This window comes from Echiichthys vipera (assembly GCF_963691815.1).
Source record: "Echiichthys vipera genome assembly, chromosome: 11".
In the NCBI taxonomy this organism is placed as follows: domain Eukaryota; kingdom Metazoa; phylum Chordata; class Actinopteri; order Perciformes; family Trachinidae; genus Echiichthys; species Echiichthys vipera.
The window spans coordinates 19,915,059-19,935,922 of NC_139836.1; the positions used below are offsets into that span (position 1 = coordinate 19,915,059).

Below are 20,864 nucleotides of genomic sequence, written 5' to 3' on the forward strand. Positions count from 1 at the left end.
AATAGGCAGCAGTTGTTGTAGTAAATGTTGGCTACATGCCGTATTCTCTGGGGCCAATCAAGCCAAAATCTCTCTACAATTTATTTTCCATAGCTGCATTAGTTAAGTTGCCAGGCAACAATGTGCTGCAGTGGGTTTGTGCACTCATGTTTCTGTAACTGAATGCATCCTCTATTTTCACATCAGCTTATTAATGTGAAAATATATCATAATAATCAGGTGTTTATTAACACCAGTAGCTGTAGTAGCCTTAGAGGTAATACTACCAATAATACTGGATATTGATTTGATTTGATTTGCTCATGTCACACCTACCTATGACACTGAGTCACACTCAGGTGCCCCTGTTGATTACATCTCTAAATTCTGCTCATGAGAGAGGAGCCCATCTTCTGTTTTTCTGCCTTATTGGCCAGTGAGCATTAGAGTGAGCATCTCTCTGAAGACTGCAGCCTATAGCTCAGTGAGAGGTCATTTTATCTCTTCCTTGTCAGCTTGATGCTCAGTCAGCTGGTAAACTGGTTGGTCTTTCAGCTGGTGGCCATTAAGTTAAGATGATTGTTTGGTTGAAGAATGAATATATTTTATATTAAGTCTGAGGATTGTCTAATGACTATAAAAAACAAATAAAATATTGAATTTGAACATAGTATGGATGTGTTGTGAACCGTAGGTTTCTGAAGAGGAAAACATGGGTGGCCCCAGCCATCAATTCAGTTCAATTCAATGTTATTTATATATTGTCAAATTATAACAAAAGCGATCTCAAAACACTTTACAATATAGAGAAGGTCAAGACCCCACTATATTCATGATTTACAGAGGACCAACAATTCCCATCTTTGTTAGCCATCGTCACCTCATGCTGCCTATCTACCTGCAAAAAATACAAAAAGAGTTGAGCTGAATAGCTGCAGTCTATTTTAGCCACTTGGGAAAGCACTCACCTGTCACCATCCATGCCCCCAGCCAATGTGCAGAAATTTAAGCCTTATATGAGCTGTACTCGAAATGCTGGGATTGACTCCACATGGCTCTCACTTCAATATGTGAAATATTATATATGTTTTTCATGGCCACATGCACTAACATACACGTGCAGCCAGACCAATCCCAACAGATGACAGAGAAACTAGATTAAAACTCTCAGAGGGAGACTTCATTCTCTGCTCAGGACACCATTACTACACTAAATTTACATAGAAACGAGTTGTAGCTGCTGTATTATTGTTCTGAATATCAAGTACTGTGCCTTTAAATTTAAATGGGAGAGTTATTTAAGAGTTTAGACCCTATACAGTTGTCAGGAACAGGGAAATAAGCACTAGAGACCAAAACCTTTTTTGGTCCAGGCTGTAAACATGTTTATTTCTGCTGTAAAGCTGGGCATTTTAACATGGGGCCCTTTGGGGATTGACTTGCTTATGGAGCCAGCCTATAGTGGCCATTTAAGCAACTGCATCTGTTTATGGCTCTTTCACTTTGACTTCATTTTTCAGCCCCAGCAGTTGTTGCTTTATGTTGAGACAATGTGAAGATCTGTTTTCATGTCAGGTTTTAATAACTCAGCGATCAGGTACAAGTTGACTAGAGGTGGTAAGGTGCTAGTGGAAACTTAAGATGATTATCACAGGATAAAATATGCCATGAAATGAAATATAAACAGACACCTGTGCCTCTAATTTCACACTGTTGTTCATGTTTGATTAGAAATGCATGCAAACAGATCAGTGTCGATGCTTACACACCCAATCATGTCAACCAAGAGTCTTGAGCGCCATATCAGGGAGTCAAAAACGTCAAATACTCACTCCTTTTACAGAGAGAAACTAGTATTGAGTCACGGTGGGTAAACATTGTTATTCATTGTTATTCAGAGGTATATCTCTGTAAAAGCATCTGGGGAAAAAATGACTGGCAGGAGTGGTTCAGCATCAACCTCAATACAGCATGTCTTATTCAGACATTAAAAGATGGCATTTAAGACATCCATCTCACTTAAACTTGAAGTTTTCTTGAAGAAATCTGTCAAAATATCATATGTTCCTTACATTACAACGGGTCAAATAAAATAATTGGGACTCCATCCAATTTGTGTCGAGAACGTGTCAACTCTTAGGCGTATTCTCAAATTCCCCAAACACCTCCACCTGAATAAAATGCTCTACAGTGCATCAATGGTTGCATTGAATATTGTAACCTGTCAAAGAACCTGTCAATGTACTGTGAACACTTGAGGTTTGGAGCTGACTCCTCTAACATTACCACTTTTTCTCCTCTCTTTTCACTCTGCCCTCCCTGTACACAGAGAGCTCATTCTCCTTAAAAGATAACGACTTTAAAATAGAGATAGAGAGTCGAAACCACATGTGCCTGCATTGCCCTTGCTATACCTTTTTTATTGAATCCACTTGTTTCTCTAAAAAAGACAAAAGCAAAGAACGAATCTTAAATGAAAATTCAGAATGTTCATATATAAATGAAAAGTACAGAAACCAACAGGTAATGCAACAGAAACAGTCGGGAGCTGCATAGTACATTCTGTTAACACAATAAAGCTGTCAAACAGAAGAAACCCGTTCAGTTCGGCATTCTTCTCCAAACTGTCTTAAGTGCAGACACACAAGTACGCCCCGTATGTAAGCATCTAAAGGTTTACTTACATCTAAGCATAACTAGAGCTGGAGCAGTTTATTTTAGCCATTTTATTAAGTAAAAATGCCCCAGAACCTCTAGTTCTACCTTTTCAAATGGGGATATTTGTTGGTTTCTTAGTTTTCTATGAATGTATATGTTTCAAACCAATTTTAAAAAAAACGTGTGATGGCAGTTAACTATTTTCTGCATTTTATAGAACCAATTATCGATCTATTAAATGAGGAAAGAATAGGCAGATCAATAAATAAAAACACACATGCAGCCCTAAAGATAGATATTTAAGCTAACATGTAGATGTAAATATAAACTTTCTAAATGTGTCCCAGTTTATTGTTGCAGGAAGCTAACAAGGACCCAGGCTGTTGCCTAGGAAGTGATTGTTTTCATCAAAATAAAGGTTCTGTTATTATTTCTAATTTATGTATTTTTTAGTACTTTATAAAAAAAATGCAGGAAAGTAGGTTTTAATCTTCCAAGTTTAATAAAGTTTATATGTACTCACAAAGCAACTCCTTTTAGAAGGATTTAAAATGTTCTTAATGCTTCGAGCACCAGACACCAGGTCTGTCACTTCTCATAACTCAAATCTTAAATTAAACTCCAAGCATGAACTTATTCTGGTAAACAACACACAACTATTTACTGCGTTGTTATTGCAAAATAGACTAAACCAATCAGGCCCTTTATAGGTTTGCATTTTGGCCTAAGCCCAGCATACAATGTGTTTATGCTATCCTGACTAATCATAAAATCTCTATTATGAAAGGGGCTCTGTTACACCTTTAACAAGCTTAGTCATAACATTGTAAACACTCTGTCTCCTAGTGCAACATGTTCATGAAAGGTAGAACCAGAGCTCCTTATTAGAATACACTTTCATTAGATTAAGTTAAATAATGACTATGAAGGAACTGAATGGGGTTTCACCACCAAGGAAATACTTGATAGTAATTGAATGTGATTATATTAGTTATTATCATCATTAACCACCTGTTCGGGTCTTTACAGACGACACATCCGATCAAAAGCCTCTCCTATCGCCATGGAAACGTGAGCTTTTGTCTCAGTATTTTAAACAGAATCATCAGTTACAGCCCAGTAAGCGACCAAAATACAACAAATGTGTAATAAGGCATCTATGCCAGACTCATCGTGGCTGTGAGCCAGCGCCAGCATCCATTCTCTTTCTGCAGCTCCTGTTTTGTCTGATCTTTTATTATCAGGTGCATCTGCAATAAAAGATGCAGCTGTGATATTCTCTGAAATATCAGTTTCCCATTAGTGGAAAATGCATATTTTAAAAAATGTAATGATGTCACAATGAATATTACATTTTTTGTACTTTCCTTATATGGTTACATAATGCATGATAAACGCTGTCAGCCTCAAAACGTTAATGGTTAGCCTGACAAGTCTCAAATAACAATACTGCCCGAGCAGTGAACACTTAATTTGCAAGGAAAATGATGTACAGTGATGAGCAGACGTAGCTGTGTGTTTGATATGGCATGGAGCACTCACATCCTGTCAGCGTGCATTAAAATGTCAAAGACCATGATGGGCTTCCACAGACTTTGACACAAAGTCGTCAAACCTTAGGCTAATGCTCTTAACATTTGTTTTTATGCAAATCAGGTCGAGGCCAGGGACAGTTCAACTTCAGTAGAACTGCAGGCAAGGGACACCAGAGAGAAAGAGAGAGAGAGAGAAAAGGGAGACAAACAGAACATTAAATAGAACAGAGTTAAGGGCAGCACGAGAGAGCTGGTATTGTTCATTGAAGATAAATATGTTAAGCCTACCCTGAGGATTTGAAAATAGGAAATAATTAACCAAACATTTGATATTAGTGGCACACAACCACTCTTGAATTGAAGCCCTGTTTTCAATTATGCTACAGGTCTTTCCTCTGTTTCAGAGAGGAAATCACAAAGCCCCTCAACAATTATTTCTTTTACAGATTTGTATCTTTTGTTTCTGTCTTTTTGTTGAGCTCAAGAGGAACCTATTCATCATGTCAGTGTGACACACTGGTACAATCGACTTCTTACAGCCTTCATTAAAGGGAGAATTGTCTCAATACCTACTGTATAGAATGGGTGACCGGCGTTAAAAGATCATAGATTTTTAGACCACAGGCTTATCATCTGGAGGTTTGTGTCCTCGTTTTCATCAACAACTCTCCTAACAGAACACAGTGGAGCAATAATCAAGGATGTGGTTCTTTTTTCTTTCAATGGTTGTCTGAGAATTAACCACACACTCCCCTGATTCTGTTACAGTACCCAGTACTTCCCCAAATTCCAAAATGTCCTAAGGCGACTGTTGTACAGGCCATAGTGTTCTTTTGCACATAATTTGCATAATGCCAGTTACATGTTAAACTCTTTACATACCTGACTTCTCTTTGCAGATAAAAATGATAAGTGAGGTCATTTTTGTAACAGGGATCCTTACGGAAGTAAAAGTACCAAACCACAATGTACCAGTACAGAGGTATTACTTATATACCTACTTATATCTGCAGAAATATGGCCCCTATGACTAATATAGGATAGAAGCATCCGCATGCTGACATTTACAATGTTAACATGTTTAATGCTTACCATGTTCACCATCTAACATTTAGTGTGTTGGCATGCTATTTGCTAATAAGCATGAAACACAAGGCAGGTGCCTCCGGGCTCTAATTTGCAAATACGCATTAGTCCGGAAACTCTCTGTTCGTTTTCAATTTCCAGGGGGTGTTATCAACTGGCGCAGACCAAAATGCCTCTGGACATAATAAGATAGACCCACAACCAATCAAGCAAACAAAACATGAACTACTACAGTGGCGCTTAGCAACACATGCAAGTTGTGAACGGCGCTTGGTCCGTTTCTGAAAATCTTTGAGGCAGGAAATAGGCAATGAAGTTAATTGCCAAGTTTGACAGTTTGATCTGAGTTTTGTGTTCTGTTGCGTTACCCTGGACGGACCTGCAGACTTGACTGGCAACCAATTGGAGCAGCGAAACATGTGTCTTTTCAAATGTGGACCTGTGTCCTCTGTTATTCTGGTCGGCTGGAATTGTGTCTGAATGTGTAAGGGGCCAGACTAACCTGCCAAAGCAAAAAAAAAACATGAGCTCTGCAGATTCATATAGCTCCCAGGCTACTGGGCACCATGAATGTTCACATTTCTATTTCAGCCCAGACCAAAGAAGTGGACCGACCTGCATTGCCATCCCTAGCCACAGCGCTAACGTGGTTACAAAGTACAATATTTTATTGATATAGAAATACATGTATACCTTTGTTATGTTGTACTTTCTATAATTACACTTATATAGTCTACTCTAAGATGGCAGCATTCGTTTCAGTCATAGTCAAAACAGAGTAAAAGATCTCTGCCGGTCTATTGATCAATATGACTGAGTCATTTCCATACAATAAGCTTTATAGTCACAGTTCTTAGACGCACCATAAAAGGATTTTGAATTCAGACCCAGTGACTCACTAAAGACCGGATGAAGACAGAAAGCAGCCATAACACTTCTACTGGAGCCCTTTCAGATGTGATAGATCCTACCTGCCTCTGCTTGAAGAGAGCCAAGCGCAGAGTATGATTTTATAGAATTGTAGATTTGTGGAAGAATTAAACTGAAAATATCTATCTTAGTTACGAATAAATGCTTTCTCGTTGTTTTGGTTCTCACAGATCAATTCTTAATGATGTATGTTCATTGGGGCACCCAGTCTTTCCAACCCAATAATCAAAGTAAGGTGGTCAGCATACAATAGGAAATCAATATCAGCATTCTTCCTCATAATAAATTTAACCTTTAAATGCCACTGTCTAAATATACCAACCAACGCAATTAAAGCTTCCCCCCAGTTTCTTCACCCTCTTTTTTTCTCGTTGTTTTTCTGTATTGTTCAGGCTTTGAGGAAAATGTTTCCACCAACATTTTACAGTTGTAAAGTTACACTGCCCATGCAATTTTATGCGAGAGCCAAGTAAAAGTCATAAAGGTTGTAGAGAGGCAAGCATTAATAATAATTTGTTCGTTGTTTTAATCTGTATTATGACTGTGGACGTCCAAGTTCACCTCTGTATAATGATCAGTTATAATGTGCAGGTACTGACCATTTCCCTGCGGTCATATCTATTGCTAGGGATGATGAGTGGCTGAACGTTTTATTCGAGTATCGGTTGTGACAAATCATGTGGAAAAAATGTCCTTTCACAAATCCTGTCAGGGCTAACGTGGATGTTGTGCTGCTGTTCCTGTCATCAGAGCTCTCAAACACTGTATCATCCACGCTCATATAAAAAACCCTGAAAGAATACCACTCAAAAAGAATGAAAGAGAAAAAACTCAGTGGACACACAGTATCACACATACTGAAATAGATGAGGCATGAGTGAATCACATGGCATCACAGAGTGTAGTTTTGAATTTGAGTTCATCACTGCAGAAACCCATCAATAATGCCCTTTTATGTCTTTATGTCATTGTGCTCTTAAAGCTCACCAGACACAGCACTTAAATCGGTTCAGAAAGTAATTATATACATCATGGGAGAGTAATCTATTGTTCTACTTGTGGTTTTCATTTCATTGTAGGTTAGACATTTCACCTCTGTGCATGTGTGCTTTTACCTTCCATGACGTAGACCAGTGAGCCCACATCACCTTCCTTAATGATACAACTGTCCTTTCCATACTCCACAGGGTACATGCAGTCCACGATCTCTTGGATCTGTGACAGCTCCAGGTTCTTCATGAAGTCATTGTCCAAGATGGCCTCCTTGATCAGATCCTTGGACCTGGAGACAAGGTGAAACAAAGTGAGACCATCACTGTGCAAACACAAATTCAGACATTCGTCCCCACTGGGAAAAAAAAACAGCCGTGTATAGATTGTGCAAGCAGTTTATAACAACCCATATTAGAGTTTGTTGTAAGGCGGTATCCTCTAGTTCCTACAAATAAGGAAGTTTGTAAGAGCCCCAAAGTCCGCCCCCAAAGTCCACGTAGGGAGGAAGGTCGAGGTGGTGAAAGGGGTCAAACAAAGGACTTTCAAACTTTCAAATTCAAACTTCACAGGAGCTTTTTTAAAAATACATTCTCATTTCAAAGACGTCAAAGTGAACCCTTTTTGTTCCCTCAAATGCTGGAACAAGTCAATAAATAGCTAAATCAATGGAAGCGAGTCTGAAATAGACCTTCCGACTGTGCAGCCATTAGGGCATTCCACAGGTAAGTATTTTTTGCAATGACTATGCAAGGAAGGAAGAAAATGTAATTAACTGTAAAGCTAATGTGCAGTCGTCAAGGTACAGCTCAGTGCGCAGAGCACTTTGCCAGGCAGGCTAAAAGGAAACATTATGTCAAATTATCATGTGGATCGAGGAGTACACATTAGATGCTATTTATGTACCGTCAAAGGAGAGTCATTTGTTGATCAGAGGTTTCCATGGGTTGACAACAGGTGAACATGAGCCAGGTAAGAGTCGAAGAAGGGTCAAGAGATGGGAGAGAAATGTGAGGCCTATCTGATTCTAAACAGTGAGTTAAGATCACTCCCTCATTGTCGCATGTCATTATCAGAGTTGCTCAGCTAAGTGTTGCAGGGCTGGTTATGACAATGTCAGCTTGATGAACGAGGTTAATAATATTTATCAGGGTTAATCCAACAAAGAGTCCCCTCCTGAGAAGATCAACTTTTGTAGCACTCTATCTCCTGCTGGTAGGACTCAAAGGCACTGGTGAACAGCTTCTTGCCTTTCTGTGCTCTGTGCCCTTTTCAGAAACAGATTTCTGGGTGCATTGTTGATGCAGAGGAGCTTAAAAGCTAAAAGGGCAAATAACCTGGAAGGCATTTATGAAGCAGTGCTCCCACAACACACAGGTTTCTCTGCTCTCCTGACAGCCTGCAGCCAAGTCCAACACAAACAACACAGCCACGCAAACTTCAAGCTCTCAAACTTCAGTGCCTGTCATGATACAATATCAGCAGCGCCCAGGGTTTTTCCTTTTTTATTTATATACAGAGATTTTTGTGCATGCATGTTTTTTGAAACAGCGACTACAAACCCCTCTGTGCACATCCATCTGTAATAAAATGTTTTATAGTCAGTGTCTTACGCCTCCTCAAGGGCTTATATTGAACTTTTAAGGTCACAGTGCTTCCCTGTTAAATATAGAGACATGTGCGAGATGTACTGAAGTGCAGCTATTATATCTGGCACATAAAATACAGAATTTAAAATCAATTTTCAACCTTGTCCAGCATCTACAGATCATTTTTACATCATCAACTAAGTGTTTGTTTTTGGCGTGACTCACAAAATAGCATCCTTAAAAATGCTTAAGATAAGATGTGGGGGGATCCAAATTATCATAATGTGTTTTTGCATTCAGCAGTCTGATGAATATTCAATTAGGCTTTCAAGGCCGGTGGATTCCCAAATAGCTCTGCTTTTAATCTATCAGCAGTGAAACTTGTGGATAAAAAGTAAAGAACTAAATTACTAAAGACCAACATTAGCTAGTTATTACAATCTATTTGGAAAACAGATTTCTTACTTACGTTATTTAGACAAAGTACAAACACTTGATTGATAAATTAATCAGTGACGGGTCTGAAATCTGAGTGTATTGAATTTTCACCACAGTACAAGGTTTCCTTCCTGTGGGAGCATGATTATCCCAGACTTCCCGGTCATTTGTGGACATGCTTTTTTTTAGCATTGACTGGGGAGAACTCCTTCTTCGTTAGACAATGTACATATATGAGAAAGATGAAAGAGTGGGGTAACAATCATCCAGAGTCCCGGGATTTTCATTTATTTGAACAAGTATGATCCAAAGGATCCTTGTTAGATATTTTTTTTATTCAGCCTCTGAGTGCCAGAACAAGTTACTCCTGGGAATTGAGAAGTGAAGACTGAGGTGTTGCACCTATTTTTAAATTCCCGTCCTGCAATCTATGTTCTTCCCAGACCTCCTCCCTTTTTCAGAAGAGACCGCACATGATTTAGTTTTAATGTTGACAGCTCTAATTAGGCTTTAGGGAGCATAATAAAGGTGTGAAGTGCCACACTGGACTGATGATCCCTACAATACTTACTGAGTTAATGATGCTTTAAAACTGGCTTAGTTCTATGCATTTTATGCTAGCAGAACTCTGCATATAATATGACGAGGAACAAATTAAACAAAGTTCACCTCCTGTCCTCTTTTTCTGTTACTTGACTCCCAGGAGATTTATGGCCTTCTCAACCCTGATCTGGACCCCCCCGACTTGAGCCTCTGATAGCAATGTTGAGCAACGTTTTCTAAGCAGACCCTTATAAAAACATCTGCCTTCCTCTCCTTTGTGAGGATGATATATTGGTCGTCATCCACTAGTGAAGTTTGGGGCTGAGCAAACTCGGCCTTCCTTAAAAGGAGAAAATATGCTCTTTTAGGAGGAAAAAAGAAGAGGGGTGGCAGAAAAGTGGGAGAGGCTAACAGAAATAAAAGGCATACAGCGGGAGAAGGATGGATAGCATATGTGTAAGGAACGCTCTATGGGTCTGTGAAGAAGATAAAGTGGGCGAGAATGAAAGGAAAATCCAAACATTTAGCCAAATCCAACAGGCATTATCTCCACACGCCAATAACCAAAACAATATGAAAACGTAATGGAGCTGTTTTTATCCCATGAGGGCACTTGTACGTTTTATTAAAAAGAAAACATCTCTAATCTCAGTTGAGCAACAGCAAAAGTTATGAGTCTCTCAAAAACAAAATAGCTTCAAATTAATTGCTCTTGAACTTTTGCGTGTTGCTCAAGCGCAGATGTCCAAACAAACTAAATAATGATAATGAGCTGAACTAATAAGAGGGCAGTGCTCAAACACGCTCATGTCGTTTGCATTCAACAGTCCACTGCTTTCCAATCATCATTTTTGTTGTCTATGCTTAATAAAAGAGATAACCTGAGCAAAATGTCATTCTGTGTTCAAAGGTGGCAAATAATCAGCAGAACATTTAGAGGCAGAATGAGTAGGCTTTGTCTGGGGCAGTTTGGAAACACGACATTTAAAGTTGCATTCAAAGCCAACCCCATTCACTGTCATTTTGGAACAAGCTTTGTCTGCTTGGTGTTTCACCTCACTAAATTTGCATTTAGGGAGGGATTTTTGCCACAAACACATACAGATTGGTGCAAGGTAAATAGAAGTGCTTTCATTAGTGGGTCATATGACCAATCACTATTGTTTTAACTCACTCTTCGATTGATAGTAACTTAAAAGATAATCTACGAAGTTCAAACAACTTGTTGGTAAGAAGCATTTTCGGTTCCAACATGACATATTCATTCAGTTTCCCTGTGGGGATTATCATCGCAAATCATGCAATCATTCAAAACAGCTGTCACCAGTCATTTCTTTTTTGTGTGACAATGCTGTCAAAACTCAAACTACCCTTTTCCCATTGTAATTGACACATCAGTGCTCCGTATTGAAGCTCTTCAATCACCCAGACGTCAAACTCTTCATTGAGAAAAAGCCTGATAATAACAAACTTCCCATCAAGGTCTCACGCAAAGCCTCTTTGGGAAATATCATAATGGTAATAGACATATGGAGCCAAGGTTAACTATGGTAATGAAATGGTCATTCTATTGTGTTTGCCTCATCTGGCATACCACACCAGTGTTCAGGGTCCCACTCGTGTGTTTACAACAGCGAGACAAAGACAACAGAAACACCACACAAGTGCACTCAGTGTGCTTTTTTGTCAACGCACAGAGCTGACAGGTATAACAAAGACTAATGGCCTTTTCTTGCTCGGATAAATAATCCCCCTCACTTCTGAACCTTCTTTGATGAAATCCTTGGAGCTTTTTTTGCGTGTCGAGACAATAATCACATTCATATTTGACACATCTGATCGCTCTGCCAAGTCTGAAAACACCAAAATGAGGATGGAAATATTTCATATTTAAAAGTAGATAATCAACCAATACATTTTATTGGAACACATCATGCCAATTTTAAGGGATTTGACTATTCAGACATGCATTCGAAAGCTGGACTTAGTTTTGAAAATGTATTCGTTATGTCTTATGCAGAATGAAGATTCTTCCCATCCATGGGGGGCAACTGCATTGATTCATAATATAACATCTACCTTCAAGTTCAACTGACAGCTGGATTATTTCACACAACAGCAAGCTACTTTAGTGCCTGTTTCAGTTTGAGACCTAATGTTGCAGAACAAGCTGAGCAGGAGCAGGAGAGAGATGTTTGGTTGAGAGTTGAGAGAGACAGAGAGAGAGAGAGTGAGAGAGACAGAGAGAGACAGAGAAATCATAAGGTAAATATGCGCAGAGAGCCTGTTAAGACTGCCTGTGACAGAATCACAGCTTCAATAAAATAAGCACTCATACATTACACAGAGCTGCCAACAGAAGCTCTCTAAACCTAAATTCCCATCACTGGATGACATTTAATTTCTATCTCATTTTGGGCTGTGATCAGGCTTATTGATATAAAGCATTTTATCACTGGGCTGCTGATAATCTTATTGATGATAACTGTCTCTAAAGTCACTTTCCTGACATTTGTTATCTCATATTTCACAAATATGTGTGTGTGTGTGTGTGTGTGTGTGTGTGTGTGTGTGTGTGTGTGTGTGTGTGTGTGTGTGTGTGTGTGTGTGTGTGTGTGTGTGTGTGCGTGTGTGTGTGTGTCCACCTCATCCATAATGTGCTACAGGTGCCGTACCAGCTGCGCCACACAGCATTGCGCACAGGAATCAGGGGTGACAGAGGCTGAATGAGCTCACACTGGAGCGGTACAGCCAATGCAAAAATATATAGTTTTTATCGTTATTAAAGGTGAATATTATGCGTTTATAATTTCGACACCTACTGTGGGCTTTTGGGGTAGAAAGGTAGGGTGACATGGCTAAGATCCTGGATGTCGAAGGCAGTGGGTTCCGCCGAAATCGCCTGCCTCTTGGTCCGCTGCTGCTCGTGCAGTTCACTCTGCTTGTGGACCTGCTGGGTTGCCGGCTTGATAACGGAGCGGTATTTGTCCAGCTCGGTCTGTAGTCTCTGTATAAGCTCGTCCTTCTGGTCGAGCTCCAGTTCCAGCTCGTCGATGAGCGCGTCCCTCTGGCGCAGCTCCTCAATCTTCTCCTGGAGCGCGTACTGGAGGTCGCGCAAGGTGCCCATTTCAGTTGGCGACGAGCGACTTCCCAATAAGTTTATCGAAAGGTGTGCCGTCTAGTCTGTATCCCCTCTCCTCTACCACGCTGCTCATAAACTTTATCCTGCATGAACAGCTTCAGAGAAGGCAGCCCCCTTCTCTCCTGAGGGGGGAATCCTCGCTACTGTCCGTTACAAGCGGCTGGTTTTGTGAGCGAAGGTATGTTCGGTGGTTGCCACGATTACCAAGGTGAGCCTGTAGAGCGTCTCAACCACTATCAAGCAAAGTTTGCTCTCTCTCTCTCTCTCTCTCTCTCCCTCTCTCTCTCTATATATATATATATATCTATCTATCTCTCTCTCTCTCTCTCGCTCCCTCTCTCTCTCTCTCTCTCGCTCCCCCCCCCCCTCTCTCTCTCTCTCTCTCTCGCTCTCTCTCTCTCTCTCTCTCTCCCTCTCTCTCTCTCTCTCTCTCTCGGCGGAGGACCGTCCTTCCCGAGTGCGTCAGGCTGCGACCCGGAGAGAGCGCACGGCGAGGAGGGCGCCTACAGGAATCTTTGGCACAGTGCAGTCTGCCACTCCAGAAAGAGCCGCACTCGTCTCACAAGAATAATGGACCCAGTGAGAAAGCCACTGCTCGGGGAACCATGTCCTCATACCTCAGCAGATCGCCCCGAGGCTGCAGAGTTACACTGGAGCCTTAATGGACCTTGAAGGTGATGGAAACTTAATGAACCACAGTGGACATAAACAACGCGTTTATTCGGGGAATGGCTGCTTGTATTGTGTCAAGCTATTGTGTAGTGTGTCTACATGGACAGAAGTGTTTTTAGACAGACTCTACAGAGGAGCAGGGCTGTCAGAAAACAGCATCAGATATGAAAATGTCAGAGATGCTCACGACTCTCCACGGCAGCTCCTCATTCCTCATTTAATCGTGTGTTGTGTGTGTGTTGACTCTGAGCGCTGCTGGTGTCTCCGCATTCTTCCAATTAGTTATCTGAAGCTCAGCGAACAGCATTTGGCCTCATGCGCTTTGAACAGATTCAGAGGATAATAAACTGCCTAGGCCAATGTGATAGGACGAGCAGCTACAACAGCAGTTACTGTACTGAGAGGGTGGGGAGTCACCAGCTGACAGTAAGGACAAAAGGCAGTGAGGAGGTTTATTTGGCCAATAATAGATCGCAGCTGCCCTCTTGTGGGGAGATAAAGCATCACTTCAGGCAAAAAAGCTCTACAGGTAGACTCTACAATAATGTTTTATTAGTATATTATTAGTGGTATATTAGTGGACGACTGAAATGTTGTACCGTGTAATGCACAATTACTTTTATCATTGCAGATTATATATTTATCCTGTTCACATCATCCATTCTTAAAGAGTTCCGAGTAACACTCACTGTGGACGTGCACAGACCATAGTCGTAGCTTTGTGCATGGCGTTCACATGAGCGGACAGTGTCAAGTTTCCATTTATCTTCTGCACCAATCATAAGTCTCAGTACATTATAACTCAAGCGCTCAAAGACGTATACATGTAAGCTTTCTGAGAGACTTAGTTATTATATATATTTGTTTTCTAGTGCTCCTCTCTGAAAGTTCTAACAAAGCCAAGGTGTAAGTAAGTAAGTAAGTAAGTGAAATAAGTAGTCTGTACTATGTGTAATGAACTATTATGCCTATCATTGCAAATACTGACTTGTACTTTAGTTCTGTGTACAATAAGTGAAAACAAACACACGTCATCAGCTCAGCAAATAATGCTAGGTTTCAGACATCACAGAAAATCAAAACGTAAATGTAATCTTTCTCAGAGGAACACCTGTTCAACAAACAATGATGATAACTGCCTTTAAGTCATTAATATAATAGCTTTATATATTTTCCCCACAATCTGTTTGTGTTCTTGTAAAGCCAAGGCAGCTTTTCTCCTCAAGCCAATTAAAAACAGTCACAAAAAACACATTTTCTTATTTCTGTTAGGGCACAGGGCACAAAGCCTGCAGTAGCAGCAGCTAACTTTCCTTCATATCAGGAAACTGCAGGTGTCTGGATACATCAGGCTTTCTCCAGTCCAGTGTTGCATCCCTACATCTTATCCCATCATCAAAAGGCCCACCCACTGTCCTTCAGAGCACCTCTGCGCTTTAAATTTCACCTCTCTAACCATCCAGCTCAGCCCTTTTCCTATGCAGATCAATAGAAACAGGATCTGTTGCTCCATGCTGCGGTAATCCGATGAGCAGGGCGGGATACTGGCTGGTGCCACGTCCTGACTCTAATGGGGTCATACCGTCTCTGACCCCACGGCGGCCCAGCGGGCATGGTGGATCAGGTGGACCCCCTCCTCCAGGTTCCGGTGGCACCCAAAGCAAACACGTCATCTCAGTGGTGCTTTTTTACAAATGCAAACAGGTTTACTTCCGTTTCACTGCACGGAGTGTACGGCCTTGTGCAATTAGCCTAGTTGTCAACGAATGCCCATCTATTGTGCCTCATCAGCTGAGTATATGCATGATTTGACCATTTTTAGAATGAACCCTATAGTCCTATAGAAAGGCTGTGAATGGATTATTAGTATTCCTTATTATAGTTGTGTCTTGAATGAATCTTGTTAGTCGTCATTTCTCAATGAACCTAGATCATTCATGACCTTTCACTTCATTCTTAAGTATCTGCATTTCATTTTTCTTGCCCCAGAACTCTTTCTGTGGACATTTTACATCTGTTTGAAGCATACTGATCAGAGGTTAATGAGTGAAAACATGCACCTGCTCTGTCCGCAGTTTATTAATGCCACTGAAGACTGGAAATTGTCTAGCCGTCTTAATACAATTAACCCAATTGTCTAGTGCACTGAGTTGCAGTGTTTGTGTGCGTGTGTGCGCGTGTGCGTGTGCGTGCGTGTGTGTGTGTGTGTGTGTGTGTGTGTGTGTGTGTGTGTGTGTGTGTGTGTGTGTGTGTGTGCGTGCGTGCGTGCGTGCGTGTGTGTGTGTGTGTGTGTGAGAGAGAGAGAGGCAAGTACTGGGATGAAGAGAAATTAAAAGTTGGAGACACAGCAAAGTGATACTAACTGATTACTGTTCATGCCCAGGCCTCATTTGAAACTCTCAGAATCAGGACAAATCATACAGTGAAGCTAAAACGAGCACCTAAAGGTGATGAAGGAAGCATATGGTCAAACAAAGCGTTCTCTAATGGAGTATTAAATATCCTCAGACATGCACTTCGGGTCCTCAGCGTCCAGATACTAAAAGCCAATAATGCATCGCACTTCCTCTTGTCTGTGTCCCGTGGGACTGCCATGATGGATCTGATCAATTAGGAGCTCTTTCTGAAGCTCACCCTGGAGCTGCGTCATCGGCCCCCAAGAATGAAAGTGCTCGTCCATTCATGGCAAAAGTCTCCATCTCCCATTTAGAAAAAAAAGAAAGAACAGGTAGAAAACAGACAGAGAGAAAAGATGTGTTGAGACACTGAAGTGCCACGAGGACCTGTGTGTGTGTGTGTGTGTGTGTATTTGTGTGTGTTTGTGTGTGTATAGTTACTATAACAACACTTTTTTGTTAATTTCTGTTCTGAGAGAGAAACATAGAGAGAGAGAGAGAGTTGTTCTTCCTGTGACGGATTCACATCATCAACATGATGGCAAACATGTTCTGGCAGTGAAAACAGAAAAACACACAGAACGATTGTAAAGATGGGACACAGTTCTGGTACATGGGCGTAATGGAGCGATAAAGTAGCAATGCCTGTTCAAACAGTCTTACCAGTCGGACTTGGCATATTTCCGAAACGCCTGCCTTGACAGGTCCTGGTGCGTCTGAGGCTCCGCGGAGATGCCCTGCGCCCTGCGGGTCCTCGGTCCAATAAGTTCAGCGCTGGGCAAAACAGATTGATATTTGTGTAATTTTCTCTTCAGTTCTTGAATCTCATCTTCCCTGTCCGCCAGACGCCTCTCCAAGTCCCGTATCCGTTCCTCCTTTAGCAGCAGGATCTTGGCAAAGTCGTCCTCCAGGTCACTCATGTTGAAAATCTGCGTTAAACTTTGCCGCGATTCTCCGCGAAAAAACGATTAACTCCCAGGAGTACTCGCGCAGGTTGTGAAAACGCACACAAATCCCCCCTCTATACGCGCAGGGTGATGTTGGTCCAAATATCCCCTTCACTGTCCACTTGTTTATAAGAAAAGCGGTGTTGAAAGCCGGGGAGCGGACGGCTGATAGAGCAGCGTTTCGCCACAGTCCACCAAGCCTCCGGGGAGCAGCTGATGATCCCTCATTGAGAAGCCAATTACAGCAGCTCTTCCTCTCCGAGGACGCAGGCAGGCCGTCAAACTGGGCACTAAGGAGCGGAGACAACTCCTGTAGTTCACCGCCTCTCACGCTACAAACACATCACAGAGGAAGTCCAGTGCTGCTGCTGCTGCTGCTGCTGCTGCTGTCACATATTTGTTTACCATCTATCTGCACAAACCCGAGCCCCCTTTGAGCGCAGTGTTAAACACCCACATCACTTCCCCGACCTATTGCAAAAAAATCAATTGTCCCGCACCCGCACTCCATTGTACTGGACTATAGCTTGTTTGCAACGTCTGCAATGGTCAAGTTGTATAGGCTATATGGTGTAAACACATCAGTGAAGTGGAGGCAAATAGCTCTCTATCTCTCTCTATAGATTCAGATAGATAGATAGATAGATAGATAGATAGATAGATAGATAGATAGATAGATAGATAGATAGATAGATAGATAGATAGATAGATAGATAGATAGATAGATAGATAGATATGGATAAAGCTAGAGCTTCAGTATAAATGTGGACATTAATTCGTTCTATGTGCATGTTTATGTCTGAAGGATAAAGACAATTTTAAAATAAAGAAAGAGTTGGATTATGAAACATCACTGGCCCATTTGATAAATACAAATGTCTTAATCTCTTTAAGATTGTATTACTGTATTGTTTGTGCTCTTCGTGCTACTTTGAGCTGCATTTTATGTTATGAAAGGTGTCATAGAAATAAAGTTTATTGTGACATCAAGGTTGTAATTTTGACTTGCACAGCAAAATGGAAGATTGAAATGATTTCCCCCTGGGATTATAAAAGTAGTTCTGATTCTGATTCTGATTCTGATTCATCACTGCAGAAGATTAAAAAAAAAGTTGCCATTATTGTGTGCATCCCACATAAAGTAAAGTCAATGACCCAACAGATTTGTGATTAGAGTAATCAGTAATTACTCTGGCAATAGCACTTTCATCCTCAGTTTGCTGTGCGACTGAGGAGAGTTCAGGAATAGATCATCACTTCTCCCGCTGTAATATTAATCTCCAAACACAGCCAGCCATTTTTCATTCTGCTGCCTAAATCTGTTTCAACTCAATGAATTCATTGAGAGGGGGAAAGGGAGCTCACAGGCTCTATGGGGATGTTTCATTTAGATTCTGAGCTAAAAATAGAGTGAACAGATCTTCCTTTTGCTGGTGTAGTTCAACATATCTCACCGTTGCATTCTTATTATTCTAACCACTTGTTATTGGGTTAGAGAAGAATGTTTGTTGCAAAGAAAACGTGGCTGTATTGGTCTGTTTGGAGAGTTTTAATACACATTTCATCTTTTCCCCTTTTAAACCTGTGGCTCTTCCAAATGCACCCTCATCTCCCATGTTTACTGTGGAGAGTTATCAGTTGTGGATTGGTTCTCATCAAGAAACACATATGAGCCACTTCGTCACTGCTGTTTCCCTCTGCGAGTGTGTCACGTGTCTCACAGTGAGCAGCAAAGTGAACACAATCAGCACTCAAAGACAAGGTGAGGACCCGGGTCGTGCTGTTATCAATGTGGAAAACAGTGATCCATTAATTATGTATGCAGTGGACACTGTGCCCATTATGATGGTGGTAAATTAAGTGTCACCTTCTGTGACCCTATCAACATCCACAGAGAATATGGTTGCACAGAAAAAGCACTAGGGACATTCGAGAAAAGGGTGTTCATGCATTTGGAAAAAAAAGATGCAGAATATCATCAATATGAAATGATCTTTGATCGCATGTTATTGCCTCAATCAATACCCCGCTATCAGCGCTTGTACCTATACACACTCATTACATTGTTGGTCTAAAAGGTGTACGTGTGTTGCCCCCACACTTGACTATTCCCGTGTTTACACAGGGTGAGTAATGCTGCACTACCAGTTTCAGCTTGTGTTGTCTGAGCACTTCATGGGTCATGTCCCTTGGATGTTGTGGGTTAGGTAATGGACACCAAGTTAACCTTGCGGCACCCAGAGATAGATGCTCTGCGAAAGTGCACGTTCATGGGCACTGGTGAGTTTACAATTGTTGGGTCTGACCATGCTGTAATAAAGGCTTCATGTGTCTTTGCACTGCGACTCCGGGCAGAGAAAAGCCGGTGCCCTCTCTTTCGCCTCAGGGACAGATCAGCTTACGGAAGAGAAGAGGGCAGACATTAGTCACTGTTTTCCTGTAATACACTCACACACACACACACACACACACACACACACACACACACACACACACACACACACACACACACACACACACACACACACACACACACACACACACATACACACACACACAGATGAAATAGAGAGAGAGGTACCTTGGGTATACCCAGACATATGCTTGCACATAATTATCACCCACGCACACACTTGCATGCAAAGATTTATGTAACCATTCACAAACTAGAATCCCTGCAGACACACACACATGATCGTGCCAGTATGGAAACCTTAGCGGGGATTACTGTAAGTGCAACGGTAGGAGAAGTATGCTTCTGCTGTCTCTGGAGAATCTTCCCCCTCGAGCCCCTGATGTCTTTGATACTACATCTGACTGTGCTCGGTGTCTCTGCTGGCGTCCCAGTGAGGCACAACCAGCTGGCCGCATGCCTGGGCCTGCCATCCCAGGCGAGGTGATATGAGCGCTGGGAGAGAAGGTGAAAGAAGGAGAGAGAGAGAGACATCCTGGGACGAGGACAGGAGAAACACTTTAGTCGGGGCAATCTATTTTGGAGGCTCTCTCTCTCCAGTCCCATAAAACGGTTCCAGCAAATCCTGCACTTTAGCAGCAATATCATACGCCGACTTCACATCACATCGATGTAGTCTCACATTGTAACATGATATCATATCCAGAGCTGCGGATTGATCACTCGGCTCACACTGGAGATGAATAGAACCAGAGCTCAGGAAATTGACTTAGCAAACGCAATGATGATACTTCCTTCCTGCCTTCCTCTATTAGTATTATCAAAATCAGATAGGTGAGGATATTTCACAATATACAGTACTAACAATAATGTTTCATGAATGATATATCTTTAAAGATTCTCAATCAAAGGCAACTGGACTTAGTGAATCATGCTCCTAGTGACAAACCACCCGATTTTGCATTTCCTCTCAGCTCTACGGAGCGTTTTAGTGTCTCTTAACACAGTGTTTTGGTTTTAGGCTATGTTCACATTACAAGGTTCAATGCCCAATTCAGATTAATTTTTTTTCCCAGATTTGACCTTTCTGCTCAGATTTTTCACATTCATGTTGGAAGGTACCCATATCTGACATCAGCGTGTCTACCGTTTGAACAGATCTCTGCCCTGAGACATCTCCCACGCAACACAGCCTGCTGTTCGACTCATTTGCTGTAACTAGTGTAGCATTAAAGCACGGTGGAATGAGCTAAGTAGCTAGCTAGGTCTCACAGCAGTCGCATGGCCAGTGGTCTGATGTGCATCGGATTATGAAAGTGTCCCATATACAATTGAAAAAGTCTGGGTCACATTTGCTTGTAATATGAATGTAGCCTTAGAGAATGATGTAAATAGAATGAATATTGGAATTACGTTCATCAGGTGGACACGTTTGAAAGCAAGAACCAGAGAATGTTTGACATTGATGAATTAAACAAATAATCTATCAAAATTGTCTGTTGGTCCATTTTCTCTCAGTCTTCTAATCAATTAATCTACTTCAGCA

The 20,864-nt window shown here is 41.4% G+C and overlaps 1 protein-coding gene across 2 annotated transcripts in view; it reads right to left on the minus strand.

The window, feature by feature from the left end:
- LOC310953793 (cGMP-dependent protein kinase 1) overlaps positions 1 to 16,878 on the minus strand; it is a gene marked incomplete at its 5' end in the record, with an annotated part of 77,436 nt that extends 60,558 nt beyond the window's left edge. Inside the window, 2 exons of one of the 2 annotated variants that reach the window (XM_083922993.1) lie at positions 7,304 to 7,470; positions 16,622 to 16,878. In XM_083922993.1, coding sequence (XP_083779119.1) covers positions 7,304 to 7,470; positions 16,622 to 16,878 — 424 coding nt within the window. Of the gene's footprint in view, positions 1 to 7,303; positions 7,471 to 12,570; positions 13,015 to 16,621 lie in introns of those variants that run through there. The other variant, XM_083922992.1, reaches the window with a different exon arrangement.
- Positions 16,879 to 20,864: the final 3,986 nt, after the last annotated feature.